This window comes from Watersipora subatra, chromosome 1 (genome assembly GCF_963576615.1).
Source record: "Watersipora subatra chromosome 1, tzWatSuba1.1, whole genome shotgun sequence".
Classification (NCBI taxonomy): domain Eukaryota; kingdom Metazoa; phylum Bryozoa; class Gymnolaemata; order Cheilostomatida; family Watersiporidae; genus Watersipora; species Watersipora subatra.
Window position 1 is genome coordinate 25223326 of NC_088708.1, and position 20114 is coordinate 25243439.

General features: G+C 37.7%; 1 protein-coding gene across 1 annotated transcript in view; it reads right to left on the reverse strand.

The window, feature by feature from the left end:
- The window catches only part of LOC137385518 (probable JmjC domain-containing histone demethylation protein 2C), a 53232-nt gene that overhangs the window by 19471 nt on the left and 13647 nt on the right, over nucleotides 1–20114 (reverse strand). Inside the window, exons 3-7 of the mRNA XM_068071996.1 lie at nucleotides 18300–18416; nucleotides 12403–12591; nucleotides 4740–4821; nucleotides 3311–3510; nucleotides 291–507 (exon numbers count right to left, since the gene is read on the reverse strand). Of these exons, the coding sequence (XP_067928097.1) occupies nucleotides 291–507; nucleotides 3311–3510; nucleotides 4740–4821; nucleotides 12403–12591; nucleotides 18300–18416 (805 nt within the window). The remainder of the gene's footprint in view (nucleotides 1–290; nucleotides 508–3310; nucleotides 3511–4739; nucleotides 4822–12402; nucleotides 12592–18299; nucleotides 18417–20114) is intronic.

Genomic DNA, 20114 nt, shown 5'->3' on the forward strand with positions numbered 1-20114 from the left:
GGAACTGACCGAACAGCCCCATACTATAGCTATCATCACTCAAACATTTATCATCTTTTATAGCCAACAACTAAAAAACCAAGCATTCCTATGAGGAGGGAAATCAGCAGTGACAGTCTCCCCACTTGTGTGAATATTCTCGACTTTAGAGTGAAATCAAGGACAGATGTACATAATCATCAATTAGGGGAAACTATCAATCAAAATGTTTCGAATTTGCTAATACCAACTCTCACAGGTGATGGCATGTATATCGATGCCAAGACAGCAAACAAGGATACAAGAACTACCTGTTGGCTTCTCGATATCCAACGATCTGGATTTTACAGAGTGCCGCCTGCTGATGGACGCTGATGCCTTACTGCTAGCTGCAGCTTCGCCCTTTCTTGCCCTACAAGATCTACTAGTATCAGCCACGGAAGGAGTCTGTGTCAATCCTCCGCTAACTGATGCTGTTGACTGGATTGTTGTGCCAACTTTATTAGCCGGAATTGCCTGTGTAACTTGCTACAATAGAAAGCCATTAGATCAATAACAGGCCATTGCTATTAGTAAACACTGATTCTCAGAAGTTAATAGCAAGAGAATGAGTCTATGGAAATGATTGGGACACACTAGCAGACAGTTGGCAAGGAATATGCTCGACTCCGTTCAGCTAGATGCTATTGTTAGTCATACCCTAAAGAATTGATCTTAGAACTGTGAGCAACTTCATGGCAAGTGCTATGAACTGTCTTACGATGAAAAAGTTATTGCATCATATTGCGCAAGCGCCACTCACCACTCGAGGTTACAAAAGTTTTGCTGGGTAACAGCTGACAATTAAATCTGTCTAAGTAATGCACCACCTCCAAGAATGTTGGATAGGTTAGGATGGAAGAAATAGCTAAGCACAGTATTTCTGTTTAGAAGGAAAAAGCCCGTGTGAAACATGGTTGTTTGCCTTCACTCACAACTAGTTATGCTTGCTTCCTAGTAGTGTAGCGCATCAACTAGTAAGTAAAGACAAATTAGAGCAGGAGCTTGTGCCAGCATATATTCATAAAGCTACTGCAGTCGTATAACTTTCAGATAAACATTTAACAGGGCGCAAAAAGACAACTACACTTGAGGAGAAAGTAGTTTTTCTAACTATTTACGATTAACCAGTTTTGGTACTAATGTCTTAACAGACTTCGACAAACTTGCCCAAGGTTAGTAGCCTCACAGCTATTGACTCCTTTTGACGCTGGCAGCCAAGCTTACAAGCTTAAATTACCTCAAGAATGGAGCAATCCAGAATCTTACAACAGTGTGCAGCGAGATATCTAACCTACCTACCCACCTGCTCGGCTGGAAATCCACAAGCACGATTGAGCTCACGAGCACATGCCAAGATGGCGGGCAAACCGCGGATGAACTGCTTCAATTAGCAATGCTGTTATCAATAAGCTCACTGCCCTGCACTCTACGCTAATCATACAACAAGCTCATAATAAGATCCTTGGCAAACACCCTACTGATTCGAGACAATTGTGACCTTATTTTCAAAAACTAAGCAGCGATAGGCTGGCGTCTAACTGGGTTATCTAGAAATAGACCGCTATCAATCAAGCGGTGAGTAATTCAAAGGACTACTGGTTCAACTGGTAGGCTCAGTGCTTGTGGAATGTGGACTCTCTCCTCCACCCAGACACGGCAACCCTCTCCGGTAAAATGAAAACATTTCGCTGTTGCTGATGCTATGTTATATAACACTCGGAACAAGCAGACAACCCAAACAAAGTGTACATTTCTACGTATTAGCACCACTTAACTATTTGAGCCATCCAATAGACAGTTACATAATATCTCACGCAGTGATCATCAATACCTTTATGCCATAACTAACCAAAAGCATTTTATAAATGGGAACACTGAATCCTACCATCAAATTTAAACAAAATAAGTTTTCATCGTAAAAGCGCGCATATAAATGTAGCTTGAATCCTAATGTGCCACTGACTTTTGGTGCTTGAAGCATATTTCTATATTGAAAGAGTTAGTAAAGACAAGATAGGCAAAGACAGATCTACAAGGACTGCCTATTCAGTACGACCTAGTCAATGACAGCATAATTGAAAGAGCAATAGTAGAATACTTACTGTATTGAAAAAGATAAACGTATGGTACAGAGCGGACAACGTGAATAGCTCTGTCAATTCGATAGATATGACAAACAGCTAACTGGCCTAACACAATGCAGCGTATAGAAAAGAGACTAATTGCGCAGCACTAAGGGCATGCTCATAGTAATCTGCGGCTGACAAAGCGCGATCATTGTCGACTAGCTCCGTGCATAATTGATTCAATCTACTTTCTAACCAATCTGAAAAGGCACATTTTATTACACCACAACAATTAGCCTATATATAGGTCAAGCTGACCTCATTCTGTCAAAGGCCTGATGCTGGTTTACCGATTACTAGCAACATAGCAGATGATATTTAATGTCGACAGGCTACGCTTCAATAACGGATGAGAATCAGCCGCGTAGCTTGTCATAATACACCCTCGACTGAGTTCAACTAACAAAGAGCTCGTCAATATTTTACTGGCTCAGATGAACAACTCAAGAATGCCGATTATCGACCACTGGGAGGAAGCGACACTCACGACTCTGATGTAATTACACGCGCATTACTACCCTTAGGCAAGAGGAGAGTGACAAAAGCAGCCTTACATGTGCACATTGTGTGCGACATGGCTGTCGCTGCTTGGTGGCCATCTCTGATAGGCTGGTAATAAACAGGTGGAATGCAAGAACAAGCGGACTGTGTAGTAGCCAGCCACTCCTCTAACAATACTTATTACAGCTAACATGTGCTAACATGTACAACATAAAGTAAATAAAAACCAAGCAACTTATGGCAGAATACTTCAGCTCAGTTGATGTAGAGCCAATGAGATACATGTAGAGGCAACTTTTCACTTGATGGCCAGTTTAAGGCTACTACTAGCTATTGTAAGATACTATAAGTTGTTAAACCTGCTGCACTCACCAAACCCTAAACCTTCAGTAAAGTAACTCACATAACTGCAAGTAATTGAAATAGGACTATAACTAGCTACCTTCTATTGTGTATTGGAAAGGGTAGCTAGTCCCATTGAACCCAAGCTACAGCCACCCTCCTATGACTCATTGGGAAAGGTCATCAGGAGCAAATAATCCTACATGTAAACAGATGTTTGAGGCATAAGCTAAGACCCTGAATGGAAGATTTCCTTCCCCATAGGCGTTTAGCTAGCGCACTTGCTACTTCACAACAAACCCCACTAGTCCGAAACTCACCGTAGTTTTGTTGTTGCCAGACTGCTCCTTACACGACTCTTTGCAAGCACGCCTTCTCGGAGCCACCCGTGTTTCAGCACCCTTTAATATGCTCTCTACAACTATAGACCGGCTCTCATCAACCCAAGCTGCCCTGATAAGTAGCGACCACGTCAATAAATTGTTCAGTCTGTTGATAGCAGCGTTAATCAAGGCCGTTCAAATGTAGGAAATGCTTGCGAGATGGCCTTAGAACAACACGTAGACTGCTCACTAATAGTGCTTGCTATCCAGTAATCAGACCAATCACACATCTTCATGCTCCATAGAAAATAACTCCGCTCTCAACATTATTCAGGCCTCTAATCTCTTTCACCTAGTACAAAGCCACAACAATGCTTGCCACGGAGAACTTATCGGTGCACAAATACGGGCTATGACCACGCACGCCTACATGTCAGAGGTTTCTTGAATGCCCCTGCACTGCATGCGAATAACGGTGAGAACGCAAGCTACCCGTAGCCACTGCTAACAAGTGTTACGCTCAATGCATCTGTGTGTTTGGATGCTAAAATCTGCATAAAGAACGAAGCAAGCAGACCAGCTTATTGGCAATTTATTCACGAGGCACTGTTCAGCGTCGCTGGCATTCAACAGCAAACAAGCTAGTTGGCAGTTTACAATTCCGTCAACAAAGCAAATATTATATTAAAAGGCGTCACTTAGGCTTTAGCACTTTCCTGTTGCAGATAAGGAGAGATGTGTTACAATTGCGTAACCTGACATGTCCATTGCGCAGCCTCAACAATAGAGTCATCAAACACATGATGGAATCATACTAAATAGAAAATGAGAAATTCAAGGTATGACAGTGATTGGACAATATTAAGCTTGTCGGTGGTAGACGGGCGGGAGAGGGGAGTAAGAAGCTGAACCAAAGACAGAAAAAAGAAGGAATAAATACCAATGACAATGATGAATGGGTAAAGGCAGAAGTGAAGGCTGGGAAAACAGAGATGATTAGATAATGGAGATTAGAGTAGGGGTCAAAGGAAACAACAGCATGCCTAAACTGCGACATCATCGATCAACCATTCAAATAGAGCACGCAGAAGCTTGACACTTGCTTTAACATCACGACCCAGTATAATAAATCATATTCCAGATACTACTGCAGCTATACAAGCAAATCTTGCACAACCGGTAGTGTATCTAAATGCTACCAGATTAGCCATTTGGGCACCCCTGTTATTGCTAGTTGCGTATAACCACTGGTCAGAAGATAGGTGGTATACCAATCCATTAATTGTACTTAGACATCTAGACCCTTCCATCTCAGATCACCAACAAATACATAAATTTAAGCCAAAACCTCTGGTCGCATGGTATGATCATTAATGTCTCATCATGGTACGGCTACGTTCAATCCAGGAGTAAACAAGAGACTCACCACCATCCAAAGGAAAAATTTGGGTTAGCTGAGCACTTTCTGACCGTTCCTCAAGCACTGTATCATCTAGCAACGTCAACTCCTAAACACAAAAAAGACCTACTGTGCTCACGAAAGCCTTCGCAATCAGTCAGAACTTTTTAATACAATATTGACATCTGACTTCGTTTAGCCGCTAGTATTCCCAGAAGTAGAAGTGGAGTGGATGCATATATACGTATTCAGGGTTGTAGTCTACAGACAAGTTGCAAAGCGCAACCATGCAGGTAATGTCATTATGGATATTTCCTACGTTTTATTGACACTATAATGCTACTTCAAAGCCAAAAATAAGCTATAACAAGTATTAAAGGCATTCCGCATATACATTTGGAATTGAGGTGCATTGATTAGTCATGGATTAGTTTGTTATCTAGCAACATCATCTTTTCTATGAGTAGCAATCTTGTTGTGGAAGAAACTATATAGCCTACTCGCATACGATATACCCGCAGACGATGTGTCCACAGACGATATACTCGCATACGATATACCCGCAGACGATGTGTCCACAGACGATTTACACGCAGCCAGGGTTCCACTAATCCTTGAATTTTAACATGATGTAATTAAATATCCTCTAAACGATTGACCGTATTGTGGTCAGGTTTGGTAGGTATTATGACAGGCTCTCTGCAACAATGCACAAAAAATGGGCAAACCCCTCATTTAGAACATACAATACAAAGCTAGCGATTTTTTAAAAGAAATTTCTACTGGTAGAATGATTAAGCGCAGAGATTAAGCAATGGGTCCATGCTAGCATCCGTATCCTTGCATCATTATGGACTGCACGCATTGCGGTGAAACAATGGGGGAAGACAGAAAAGTAGTGAGCACAAAGAATGGTTAGGTCCAACTAATAAGCAACAATAGTAAGAAGAGACCCTGAGGTTGTTTGACAAAAAGCTCTCTAACAATCGCAGACAAACATAGTTTATCAGCGGTAAACCGCAGAGCCATGACCTTTGCGCCTCGTCGAATAGCCTCTGCCCGGGAAACAGTGCAAGTTGTCAGTGCAGAGATAAGGTCATGTATTCCTACGCAGCAGCTCATATCTCAAGCGCAGTGTAATATCGCTGTTGAACTCTTGGCCTACCAGTCAGGTCATATTATAGATGCATGACAGTGCCAAAACAATCCGCCATTCCACACTAATTAGATAGAAATAACAGGCAGCTTTTACTAGTTAGCAATCGCATTCCTTTCAGCTTACATTAGCGCAGCAAGGCTTGGCCAGGCGCTGCTGCAGAGTTTCAAATGCTACCAGTAGTTTAAACATTCAAAACTATTTCATATGCTATAGAAACTTAGAAAAAGGCGCATGGCATGGCTGTACTAAACTCATTGCTAGAGTGCAATGACGTGCAATTTTTGACTGTTGAGTTAGAATTGCAACAACATAGTGTGGTTGCAGAAATTGGTTCTTATTTTATCAACAATTGCTTTTATCCATGAAAATTTCTTGAAGATTTTGCGCAGCTAAGAAAGGGTATAAAGGGTTGACCTTCTGAAGTGCTCATATAACAGCTGAAACAACCAGTTTGTATATTGAAAAATCAATATAATTCCAGCCATTTTGTCTTATAAAATGGTTTTGAATCGCATTCGTATCACTCATCAATGAAAAATACGCACCATAATATCGCATTCGCTAATAAAAAGTTATCCAATCAAACACATGTTTTGGCCTAACCACCATTAGCTTGACCAAAGCCATATGGTTGCAAAGTTTTATACCACAATTATATCAGCCACTTTTTTCAATCAAAGCTTTTGATTTTGAATACAGTGGATCCCACCACATAACATTAATTTGTTATTGGTGTTGGTGTTGGGATCATAAGACAAAAATGTCATACAAAAGGGTATAGGAACCCATTGTAAGTACCTAATACAAACACCCCGGTAAAAAACATCTATATTTTGTTTATGTACTATACATATTAAAAATTAGTTACAAAATAGTATATTAATCTTAGTAACTTGAAGTTTATAGTAAATATTATAGTAAACATTAAAATGAGCAATAAACTGGATATCCTTTTACACATGCAAAATCAAACCTTTACAAAACACAAAGAATGCTCAACCGAGACACAGAGAGCATCCTATCTCTTTCAGGCGTTGTGGGAGGGATTTTGGTGACTAGCATATCCGCATCTTCATGACTCTGACGTTTGCAGCACGCCGACCACCAAATTTGAATTTCAAGAAACATTTTTGTTGATGTCGTATGGTGAGGAAAAGCCATAACGAGGGACCGAAAAAATGTCGTGTTCCACATCATAAAGCGAAAAACCCGTGAAACAGGGAAGTCTTAACCCAGGGTCCACTGTACTAGTTTACAGTCATATCTCGACATACGAGCTTAATGAGTTCTGGGATTGAGCTCGCATGTCCATTTACGCATTTCTCAATGCATTATTTCATGGATGAAATTACTAAATATAATTAAATCCGTAACCAAACTAAAAAAAAATAAAACAGGATATTATAAGTGTTTTTAACTGTTGTAATTTAGTATATACGGTAAAAAAGTAACATATACCTATTTAGTTGATGAAATATCAAATTATCATGAACACTACTGTAAGTTTTTACCTTCGAGACAGACACAGTAGCAAACGGCGGCCTGAGAGATTTGACAGCAACAAGTTCGGCACACTAAAATTTTGTGACGCTACATAACAGATGTTTGAATTTAACTTAATTTAGCTTAATTAATTTAGCTTAATAGATACATTTTTAAAAGCCAAGTTTTAACCTTCTACTAAACTTTCTTTAATTTTCATGTCCTAATTTTTATTTTCTATTTCCAATGCGGTGCTTTTTGCCTTGCATTTACTATAACGTTTAGCCGGCCTTTTGAAAACTATTTTTACACTGATTCGAAGAAAAAGAGAACATCGGGATGATGTTCTCGAAAGCTGTCTCCGCATATTTGGCCATCTAGTGGCCATCAAGAATTGGCTTTTATGCTCGTACCTCAACGATTACTCGTATCTCAAAGAGAAAACTTGCTCAAAATGCTGCTCGTATCTAGAACATTTTGTATGTTAGAGCACTCGTTTGTCAAAGTATGACTGTACTTGGCCAGCCCTTCAATCCGTCAGCTGTTGTTTGGAGTAAAATAAACTACAAACCCTGACTCATACACTTTAATAGACCAGCAATGATTAGTTACATTTCATAGACCTCAAGTGAGCAGAATAACCATGAATTGTTTGTAAGGTCAGTACAATCACAGTTGTAGTGATATCAACAGTACAATCACTACAACTATCACAGTTGTAGTGATTGTACTGTTGTGGAAATTGTTGTGGAAATTGTTGTGGAAATCGTTGTGGAAATTGTTGTGGAATTGCTCAAATACATACTCAAGGAGCCGTTTCAGTGCGCAAACGCTACATAAAAAACATCGCAGCAATTCATGAGCATGATGTGGACAAATATGATCAATTGCACCTTACGTTATTAAGTAAGCTCTGAACCATAAAGTGTAGCACAGTTGTGATGACAATCGTCATATCATCAATTTACTGACATTTATCGGTCTCTTGGAATGCGACTGCCACCATTGTTGCAAGCAATGCTCCAGGGATCGCCAACTATCGTTTTACTTGGCAGGAGCAGCTATTGAACTTTAAACGAGCCATGGTAATGACAGCTATATTCTAAACGTAAACGTTTGACCTCCGGCTTGATGCGCGGTGACGCTCTTCGTATCACATTAGTGGTGAGTGGTTATATTCACTGTCTTTTAGTGACAAAAAATTAGGTGTTTCAATTGTTACGAATGCAGATGGTATACAAGCATCCACAAACCACCCCCAAGGTTTTCGTCTTCTTATGAATCAGTAATACCACTTGCAAATCAGGTATGTATGTTCTATGAAGTGTTCCATTGTGTTCATTTCACAGACGAAACTGGTAACCATGCTAGTACAGTCAGACTGGAAGCCTGGCTATACTCAATTTACTGCTGCAACTACCATTTAATGACCATGAACTATGGCTGTCAACCACTTGTTATGTATTTACATCTAAACCTAAGCGCTAGCTTAAAAGTTGACTTGCAACAAAATTCACATTGCAGTTATTTAGTATCAAAAGATTAACCATGTTTTACTCTGCTGTGTGGTAGGTGCAAAATATGTGGAAATGTGATTACAAGCTCTTAAAAGCTCAAAAACGAACAGTTAATCGCCGCCATCACAAGAATGCCGTAAATTAGAATCTTTTTCCAAAACGGCTTAAATGGACCGTACTTGAACGAGAAGGCTTTTGTTTACACTTTCATGCAACCTCCTCATTGGTCGAAATATTTTCACAAATATACTTCAAGCATTCAATAAAACCATGTCTATTGTTCTTACGCATCTATTTCATCATCATTGTAATGCTGTCATTTTGAGCACTGATATCTCAAAATCTACCGTGAAAATTCGTTTAATTTTTTAACCTTAGCTCGAAGGAGTGCATAGCATCTTCTGATGAACATGACGAGCCTGTTGGTCACCTGTGATAGTCGAAAAATGTTGCGGAAATTATTCGTGCTGTTTGGCAGGAAGTATGGGTCCCATGATCAGATTACGACTAGACGATTAAACCAAGCCGAAACAAAATTGTAAACTAGCGAGCATCTATATTTGGTAAAGGCTCTTCGGTAAAACCAGAAGTGTTTGTAATAAACTAGTGCTACGAGAAGTTTTATATTGAGCCTTTTATTGGCCTTTCAATTCACGTTAGAACATCACGTGTCAAAACAATAACCAAATAGATTGATTACATCAGAGAAATAAACTGATTCCGATCTACGGCGGTTTTGTGATGGCGGCGATTAACTGTTCGTTTTTGAGCTTTTAAGAGCTTGTAATCACATTTCCACATATTTTGCACATACAAAACGGCAGAGTAAGACATGGTGAATCTTTTGATACCAAATAACTGTAATGTGAATTTTGTTGCAAGTCAATCTTTAAAATGCTGGGGTATTTCCACGAGACAAAAAGATATGTCCAATAGTGTGCAAATTGATCTATCAAAACTGATGTACTTGCCAAAGGCCATTTAAAAGCGTCCACCACACTATATTAGTCTGCAAATATTGACTTTTTTACCTATGGCTGAATCAAACTGGGTGACTGTGAGAAATAGTGAAATCTTTCACCAAATAGGAAACCATAATAGGACATCACGAGGCTCACTGAATACGCATCTGACGTTTAGCAGTAAACCCTCTGTAATGGCTGAAGCAATTTGTCAGTTTGTCGGCAGATTTTCCAATAACCCCACATTATTATCTATTGGTCTTATCATAGGACTCACTACATTCGTTGCTAAGTATTTTGGATAGTATATACAGAACACCAACAAACCATAATTAAGCCACTCTCATAAGCCGATGCATCACACTCTTTTGCAGTCTGGCGCCTAGTGTGGTAGACATTTCAGAAAAGCTATTTTTACAGCGAAGAAAAAATTAATCGAAAAATCTTTTGCTGTGGTGCTGATTTATGAAGTATCCTTATGCTGGAAGGTACCGAAATAATTTGCTGTCCGTAACCACAATTTACAAATGCTGTACTTGTTTGTTGGTACAGTAGGTACTTCTACAACATAAATAATCCGTTTCAGGAATGTTTGCATTATAGGGAATTTAAGAACAGTAAAATACATGTTAATTGCCAAACCCGTTCCAAGATCTTTCCAAACGATCTTTCCAAGAAAGATCTTTCCAATCTTTCCAAAGATCTTTCCCTTTGGCCATGAAAAAAAGAAAAACTTGACTTAACTCTTTTAAATTGTGGGCTGTACCATAACTGTAAAATTATTTGTTTGCATCAACAACTTTTTACCTTTTTATGATCAATCTCACTGGTTTTATAAACCATGATTGCGGTCAATTTACAAAAAGTTGATGAAGACTGCATATTTTCGATGTTCATTTACAACGATTTGCTTATTTTTTCTAAATGGCAAAGTCTATATTCTGCAAAGTAAATGTAATTCTGTAAAGTATATCACATTTAAAATCAAATGCTGGAAAGTTCATGTTATTTCTTTAGCACATGAACTAGATTGTACTGATGGCAAATTGAGAACTTGCACAGATTCAGATTGTTAAATTCAGCCTTAAAAATCTTCTCAGTCTTTTATGAAAGGCAGATAAACTATTTAAAATTACTCGTAGCTTGTTACAAGATGTTTAATAGACTGAACGCCGAGAAAAATAAGCTCAAAAAAGAGCGATTTTATCACAAGCTAGCGTTGTTATAGCTCTTTTTTGAGCTCATTTCTAAATACGCAATGTTAAATAGCTTATCTACCTATAAAAAAAGACTGAGATTATTTTGAAGGCTGAATTTAGATAATAACGAGTTTTAAGACACCCATCTCTATCATCGTAAATCGGACTCAACATCCCTAACTTCCGTTCCTAAAAAGCTAGCGTACGTCACATATTTATGGATGGAGCTTGCACTGTATATGAATATATATGGTGCACTGTATATGAATATAAGTCATTCCGAGACACAGTTCGTTTGCTAAAACCATCTATTATATTGAATCAAATACTCTCATGTACCACAATTTGTTCCACAGTCCAAAAATCTAGGATTATTAATTAACACTGAAGATAATTACACTTTGCAGTAAAACAAGCACTATAGGGGAAAGTGAAAGCTGTACTAATAATAATAAACCCATAATAATAACAAAGAGGTTTTTATTGTTACTTGACCCTGCAGACTGGTCCGCATCGCTAGTCCGGCAAGGGCAAAAACACATTACAGACAAAAACGTTTCGACTTGGTCAAATGTTTGTCAGCATCAAATGTCTTGGAGCGTTAACGACTACCAATGTGGAACATAACTTGACAAAGTCTAGGTTAACAACCCCATATTGACATTCACTGAACTAACGTATGTTGAGAAACATTATTTTCATGAGTTGAAACATTTTCTTCTGCAGATATTTAACGAGGGCGTAGGTAGCGATCGGCGACGAGTATGAACCGAGCTTGAAAAGCTGTCAAACAACCTCGTAGGTCTAGCGATGCAAGAGATAAATGGTGTAATTTTTAGCGACTCACGCCAGTTACAGTTTAAATCAATTTGACTTAATTGCGTTTTTCCCTGTTTGATTATATTCATCCTCCCTATTACTACAGTAACTACTGAAATTTCGATGCTTTGGGAAAAGAGGATTGAGTCAAATATGTTTTTGACCTTTATATCCAATATTGGAAAATTCCCAGAGTTAAGGCAATCGAGTATAGACTGGACTATAACTAGAATCCTGCTGCTAGTACTAAAACAGGTAAATTCTTATCAAAACAAATAAATACTAAACACTAACAATTGTGGTCTATTGGAACAGAAATTCTAATGTAGTAGTCATGATTCTGTGGAGCATTTATGGCATAATATAATAGTGCAATGATCTCCTGATGGCACACGAGAAGGCAACTCATAAAAAAAAGATATGTGCTCCCCGCAAGGAATTACTGATGCAACTACTATTATAGTCAATGACTACAACCACTAGCGCGGCCTGATTTTCCACGATGATGGTGTTTTTGACACGCACTGATCGAAAATCATTTAGAAAGCTTACCTTAGTGTCGTTATTATACTGCTGAATGACTGCTGTGAACCACTGGGTTGTACCTTCCTTCCGATAGACTTGTACTCTAAAACCGAGGAGCACGGTTGGTGTACTGACCAAGATTCGCTGCCCGTCCTGATACTCTGTCCACTTTCTAGCAGCTTCCTTGCCCTCAGTATCGAGACTGCAGCTGCTCGCCTGAAAATAAATATGTTTAACACTGTACTGAATGTCACAACACGGCAGCAGTAATTTTTGTAGAAACTTCCACATTGTAGTTTAACTTATTTTAAATCCTGCTTCAGATATTAAAATTGTCGAATGTTAGACGGAGCATTCCCATAAGGATACGCCGCGATTGATTCAATTATTAAGAACCGTTGAAGATAATTATACATGGAAATAAAATATGCTTTAGAGGTGATGTACAAACTAGGAGGTAGAGGTAGTGATAGAGATACATAGCATAACTTACTCTCACTTAAACTAAGTATAAAGTTAGAACTAGCTTAACTTATATGATTTTTCCTATTTTATTTTTTTGTCTCATTTGCACTTTCAGCTTTTCCACTTTAATTATAGGAACTGCATCACTGAGAAACTCTCTACATCACAACTTATAAAATACCTCATGTGTCAGGTCGAATATTGGGATACTAAGAAGAAGCTCAACTAAGCTCTCTCACTTTTGGTTACTAATGCAGCTGAAAAGGTCAGTAGGCAGCCAAGCCAAGGTGATTGCAGGGTTAGCAGTACATTCCTTCTCAAAGTAACTAGTGTAATGTTACATCCCTTTGCTTAGTTAGGCCTTGGAGGCTAGTAAACTACAGTAGGCGCTCCTATAACGTTTATAATCTGTTCCAGGGACTTCTACTTTATAGGTATTTTACATAATACGAACAGACAAATACCTGTAAATTGCGGTAAATATGTAAATATATATGTAAAAATATATAATAATATATTTTTACATATATTTATATATGTAATATATAAATATATGTAAAAACGGTGAAATAGATATAAATTGCCTAATCCGTTCCAAGGTCTTTCCGAACTCGTCCCTTTGGCTATACGTAAAGGAAAATCTAGATATAAATTTTTACTTTGTGGGCTGTACCGTAACTGCAAAATGATTGGTTTGCATCGACAACTTTGCATCTCCCTTTTCTCATCAACTTCACTGGTTTTTTAGACTATGATTTCAATACTTTTATAATAACTTGATAGAGAGCCCATCTCTCCGACATTCATTCACAACGATTTGCTTATCTTTTTTAAACAGCAAAGTTTATTCCGCAAAGCAAAACTAATAACAAATATTTTATACGTCTACAATAAAACAAAACAACAAAAAATTTTTACTATAAAAGGAGCAGTAATACCTGTTCGTCGTGTATCTGTATCCAGGTGTCAAGGTTAGGAAAAAAGTTAACTTTCGATGATACTCCAACTCGCGACATGCAGAATGGTAGACTGACGCTGTAACCGCTGCACTGTTTGATCGCCTTCAAGTATTTATAAACAATTACGCAACTACCTTATTCTCTGTTTTGTCGACACATCTGCCGATCTATTACGACGAACTAGAATGTCATGAAAGTTGTTTATATAATAGATATAACGCTATGCGTATGTCGTTTTTTCACAAGTATGTCGAGATAGGTTACCAGTCAAATCGAATTTGAGAACTCGCCCAGCTGGACACTTTACGTCATATAGAATTTTTTACATAGTATGAAGCAAAAGCTTCACATGAATTTTACGTTATTTAGAATTTACATTATAGGAGGTCTGCGTTATATGAGCGTCTACAGTGGCACACTTGAGCTGCCCAGTTTGTGGATACCTTTAAAATGTCAGCTTTCAAGCTACCACAGGTAACTTTCTTCAAACCAAGAAAAACATCTCACCTATCTTCATAGAAGACCGGCGCCTACACAGACATTACGATCTTCAAATGCAATACCGACAATGATTCTTTTAGTGACTAGCAGTAATGGATATGCAATATAAATATTACTAGCAGAATTAGCCACAACATTATTTAAAGCAGGAGTCTGGCTGGCCAGGGCGATTAGTAGTAATAATACTAGGCAGATCGCCAGAACACCAAACAATAGAACTGCTCTTGCCTCAGCATTAATCCACTAATCGCCTATAGCAACAGACATCACGTATTTCAGATACTCCGCGACAAATGCCCCTCACTCTGTACGATGAACCTACAAAGGCGAGTCACGTAAAACTGACTCTGCTCTGAGCCTATGAGCGGTCTCATAGTCTGACTCTAAAATTTGCTTTCTTCTCTTTAGAATGCACTAATGTCAACCGATCTAACGGTGAAACTAGTTGAAGAATAAGCTAATTACAGCTTTTATAAGGCATGATCATGGCGCAACAAGCATATATATCTCTGGTCAGCCACCAGCTAAGGACCTCGTAAGTGCAAGCAATAATATTTTTTAGCAACCTGTGTGAAGGCCAAGGAGATGTTCCGAAAGTACAAGTTAAGCATTGTCATTTGATACTCCTTAGTGATTGTACTATCGAGATTTTTTACTATCGATATTTTTACTATAGTTTTGGCTACCTGTAATTCGATCTCTTGATGACGATTACAAACAAGAATGATGCTCCCAACTGCCTAATAAGCCAAAGAGCAGGGGCCTGTAACATTTTCTTTTCTTACACTTAGCAGACCCACTAGTAGTACGCTCAATTATAGGTGCTCCAGATGATGACTCACTTGAAGAGTGCTTCTAAGATACTTTCTCCTCACATGGCTGCTTATTGGCCCAATTGACTTGCCGACAGCAGCCATGTAGCACCAGCAAATGTGCTACTAGCCAGATGCATAGCTTGGATAGCAATCATAAAGCTCCTTATACATATACATGCATTTACATATTGTAATAATTTTGTTTTAAAAACTGTCAGGGAATTGATCTCTTTAAATGACTGAGAGAACTGATGAATAATTTTCCCGATTAGCCGCACGAGTGATCTCCAGTAGTAGCTAAATAACTAATTAATTAACTTTATGACTAGGCCGATGCTTGCAACTAGTCATTAGAACTATTGTATGACTAACATCTAAAATAAAAAACACATCTGAAATCATAAGCCTATGACAGGACCATTATTGATGTGGATTTGATAAGACTGGGCGGTGTGTTGACACTTTCAACCATCTACAGTCTAATCTCTCTGTTTTCAGACGTCTCAGAACTCTAACAATAAGGGGAAAGTGTGATAGCTTTTTACTCCTGACGCGAAATATGAACCGACTAAAAGTCGCGAGATAAGTCAATAATACCCATTGATAGGGTTCGGCTGCCAACCGACGATCTCTCTATCTTTCATATTCAACCTCTAGCAAGGTTTTGATGCATTAATATTTTCGATAATGATTGAAAAATGTATTTGATGCTTTTTACATGATCTTTCAATATTATGAAGTACTAGCTACGATTTGTTTAGAAAACGAAGATATGGTATGGGTTTCTACAGACACGGGAACACGTTACCCATCTTATGTCTCTATAAATAGAGAATCTGAGACAAATTCAGTGTATTTTATATATTCTCTGCTCTATTAATAAACAGTTCATGAGGTAAAAGGTTATAATGCACAACTCACTGTGCATTCTAAATTGTGCATTCTGAATTCAAACAAATGCCTTATCGAACAGCCTACTAGAACGAAGTGTGCTCAAAAATTCAGGCTGGGCTATATTTTATCGTGCTAGGTCAACATTCAAAGCGCAAGGCGCGATAAGGGCTCATGACAAAGTATTATCACTAAACATCTGGCCATTACGACGATATACATGAAAGTACAACTGCGCCATCATATCTGGTCTCAACAGATAACAGCAATGAACTGTTTACCGTTATTACATGGAATAATGAGGATATACCATCTCACAGCTCTCTCCCTGAGCATCCTAATCAACAAAATCCTGTGTCAGGAGCCACTCTTAAATTTCTCAGATTTAAATTGAGTTACTAAAGAATCAATGACACCTACTAAACTGACAGAATAAATTTAGCAAGCATTACTTGTTTTAGCGAAAATCAAACAATTTAAAGCTCCAAACTCATTCAAGATTACGTTGTACCTTTCGAACACATTTATAAATCTTGAAAAATAATAATTTACCATTATGGATGTCAGATAATACCATAGCAATGTGATATTGCTGATAATAATAGCAGACCATGGCCGCACAGTAGACTCTAACTGCTTAGCAACTTGAAACATTTGAAAAATTATGTTTAATAACAAACCAGACAGTAGACTAGCTTTTGTGGTAAATAGTAGTAAATCTCGGACAGTCTACAACGCAAACTTACGAATATGAAAAACCAAGCTATACAATATTTGTTGTCTTTAGCATGTTTTGCAGTTAGCCAAATAAATAGTCAGCATTTGGGATTTGACTGTGCTTCTACCAGTGCTTCTACCAGTGCCCCAAGCATGATAAACTGTGAGGAGGTTACTCCTAATTCAACCGAAGGTGTAGGACTCAAATCAAAATACCCAGATTTGTTGATGTCCCACCTTCAATTAAGGCATTCTAGTATCTGTGAATATATTTAGCAAATGGTAGTATAGAGTTGGTCTGTGGCTTACACAGATGTGACATTTATCGAACCAAGAGATTGGTCACATTAGGTGATTTTTGAAAATTTAGTTTGTGCAAATAAACCTCAAGAAGGTTTATTTGCACAATCATGATGAAAACTAGAATGAAAGTTGTTTATCACTTATACTGGCAGGTTGTTCACCAGTGATACGTAATTAATATGGCAAAAGTTGACAACAAAATGACACATGACATATGCTTCCTTCAAGAAAGTAACTATTAGTAAGCCTAAATACAAGAGCACAAAAAGGTCATGTGATCGCACAAATAAATGAGAAATATGTAATCTCTGAAAATGATCATAAATTGGTCGATTGATAGCAATAGATCATTAAGATCGTTTTAAAGATTGCAACAGTACAGTTGGAACATATGATGTTCAAATGTACAACATTAAAGAGCATGGAATTTGAATGTAAACCACGAGTCTGCTTAGATAAACAAATGTTTTAAATTATGAGCTAATTTCTACCTCACACATAGCATTACTTTACCATTATTAGATTCTATAGTCCAAATAGACTTGCGATCAACTCTATACATAATTCTTTTAGAACTACCACTGAAATTTGAACAAGCGTTGGTCTCAACATACAGCATAATTTTCAAATTTTTTAAAAATATTTAATTCGCGATATTTATCACCGCTTTTTATGGTCCAAATAAATATAGCAAAATACCACGTATTATTATAAAAATGTTTCTTTAACGTATGACTGTCATGTGACATTCATGTCATATGACGACCATATGTTACTGGTGACATGAAAAGCTAATACCAAAACGGATGAGATTGAAATTCGAGCTTTGACTGTTATAGGTTTGAGGCTTGTACAAATTTATTCATCACAATTCCATTTTAGCATTTTTATTCTGTGAATACCTAGCATCTAACTTTATAAAATATTCAGGAAACTGTTATTGGTATAAAAATTTCTAGCGCAATGACAGTATGTCATTGCACTAGAAATTTTTATTAGTTGCTATCAGTTGAATTTGGTATAAAAAATGTTATTTAACATTTTTTATACAGAATCCAACTGATAGCATTGATGAAGCAATTTTTGCAAAACTTCAAGCACAAAACTCAATTAAACAAAGTCGTTCATTTTATCAATTGTTGAAGCAGGCAATGACTTCAATTACTGGGCAAGAATACAGCTCCCCTGACAAAGTAGAGAAATTAGCTGAAAGAATGGAAGCATATTCGAGACCTGCACAAGTAACTGATAACAGAATGGAAAATAAACATACCCAGTAATCTCGGATGCGATCTGATGAAAGGAAAGAGAGCTTTCTATCGATGAGGGACTCGACAGGCAGTAGCTTGCTTTTTCCAAAACCGATGTTATCAACAATGCTTCGAAATTTCTACAAACGATTTAGAAAGCATCAATTGAACGCTGTCTACAACAATTCAAACCAATTGCTGAGTGCAAAATCAGGCCCACATATTTGTTGGAAAACTTGCTTCTGTACAAAGGCTTCAATAAGAGCCAGAAATTAAGATTGGAATCAGAACCTGATGACATCAGTAATTCATTTACACCCAAGCTTCCAATAGGATGAAAGGTGCTCCGTGCCATTTGAGCTTAATGCAAGAACAGAGTAAAATGAAATTCATGAAGGGACATATCATGAATCTAAATGATTGATGTCAAAGGTAATTGATAGGCTCAGAAACCTAGGCAAGTCAAAACCGCACATTATGGGCATATTTAAGAGTTTTAAAAATCCAATTATTATGAGGTGCTTGTACAAGTCTGTCAATTTATCAGGAAGGCAGATTGATTTAGACTTTTATGGGTACCTGCCACCATTGGTGTTTGAAGAAGGAAATTTTCATAAAACATCTTCACTTGCAGGTGTTCAATGATGGTGGGAACTACTTTAATTTAATATTATACCTCCATGTTACCATGCATATAATATGGTTAGTCTTTGAACACTGATATACTGTAATAATCTGTGACATTATAATATGGTGAGGTGACTGGTTGGTTTTTAACACTATTGTGTTAAATTTACACTGCTGAAAAATAAGACACATGGTTGGTTGTAGGGACTTTCTATGGAATTTAAATTTATGTCATGAAAATCTTGCATGTACTTCAATTTCCAAACTTCAATTGTAAGTGAAGCAATCCATTCATGCTGCGATGGGACAATCAGCTGAAGTCAAATGATGTAGTTGAGAAGTTTTACTCGAGCCTTAGTGTCTAATGCACCTGTTTCTTCTTGTAATAGTTTTTAGCTTGTTTATAGGCAACTTTCCAATGAAAGTAGATAGGCTAAGCATTAGTACATTGTTTAATCCTTACAGAATTCTGTCAACTACACAAAAATAAATAAGTGGCATGTTACGTATATATCAAGGCAACGGATGCTCCATGAACCAACCTGCGGTAAAATTTTTAAAGGTTGACTTGCAACAAAATTCACACTATAATTATTTGGTATCAAAAGATGCACTATGTCTTACTCTGCTGTGTTGTAGGTGCAAAATATGTGGAAATGTGATTACAAGCTCTTAGAAGCTCAAAAACGAACAGTTAATCGCAACCATCACGAGACCGCCGTAGATTAGAATCTCTTTCCAAAACAGCTCAAATGGGGCGCAGTTGTACAAGATGGCTTCTGTTTACACTTTCATACAACCTGATTCGTCGAAATATTTTCACAAATATACTTCACACATTCAATAAAACCATGTCTATTGTTCTTACGCATCTATTTCATCATTGTAATGCTGTTACTTTGAGCACTGATGTCTCAAAACCTATCATAAAAAATCGTTTAATTTTTTAACCTTAGCTCAAAGGAGTACATATCATCCTCTGATAATCATGACAAGCCTGTTGGTCACCGATGATAGTCGAAAAATGCTGCAGAAATTATTCGTGCTGTTTGGCAGGAAGTATGGGTCACATAATCAGATTACGACTAGACGATTAGACCAAGCCGCAACAAAACTGTAAACTAGTGAACGTCTATGTTTGGTAAGGGCTTTTTGGTAAAACCCGAAGTGTTTGTCATAAACTAGTGCTACGAAAGTTTTACATTGAGCCT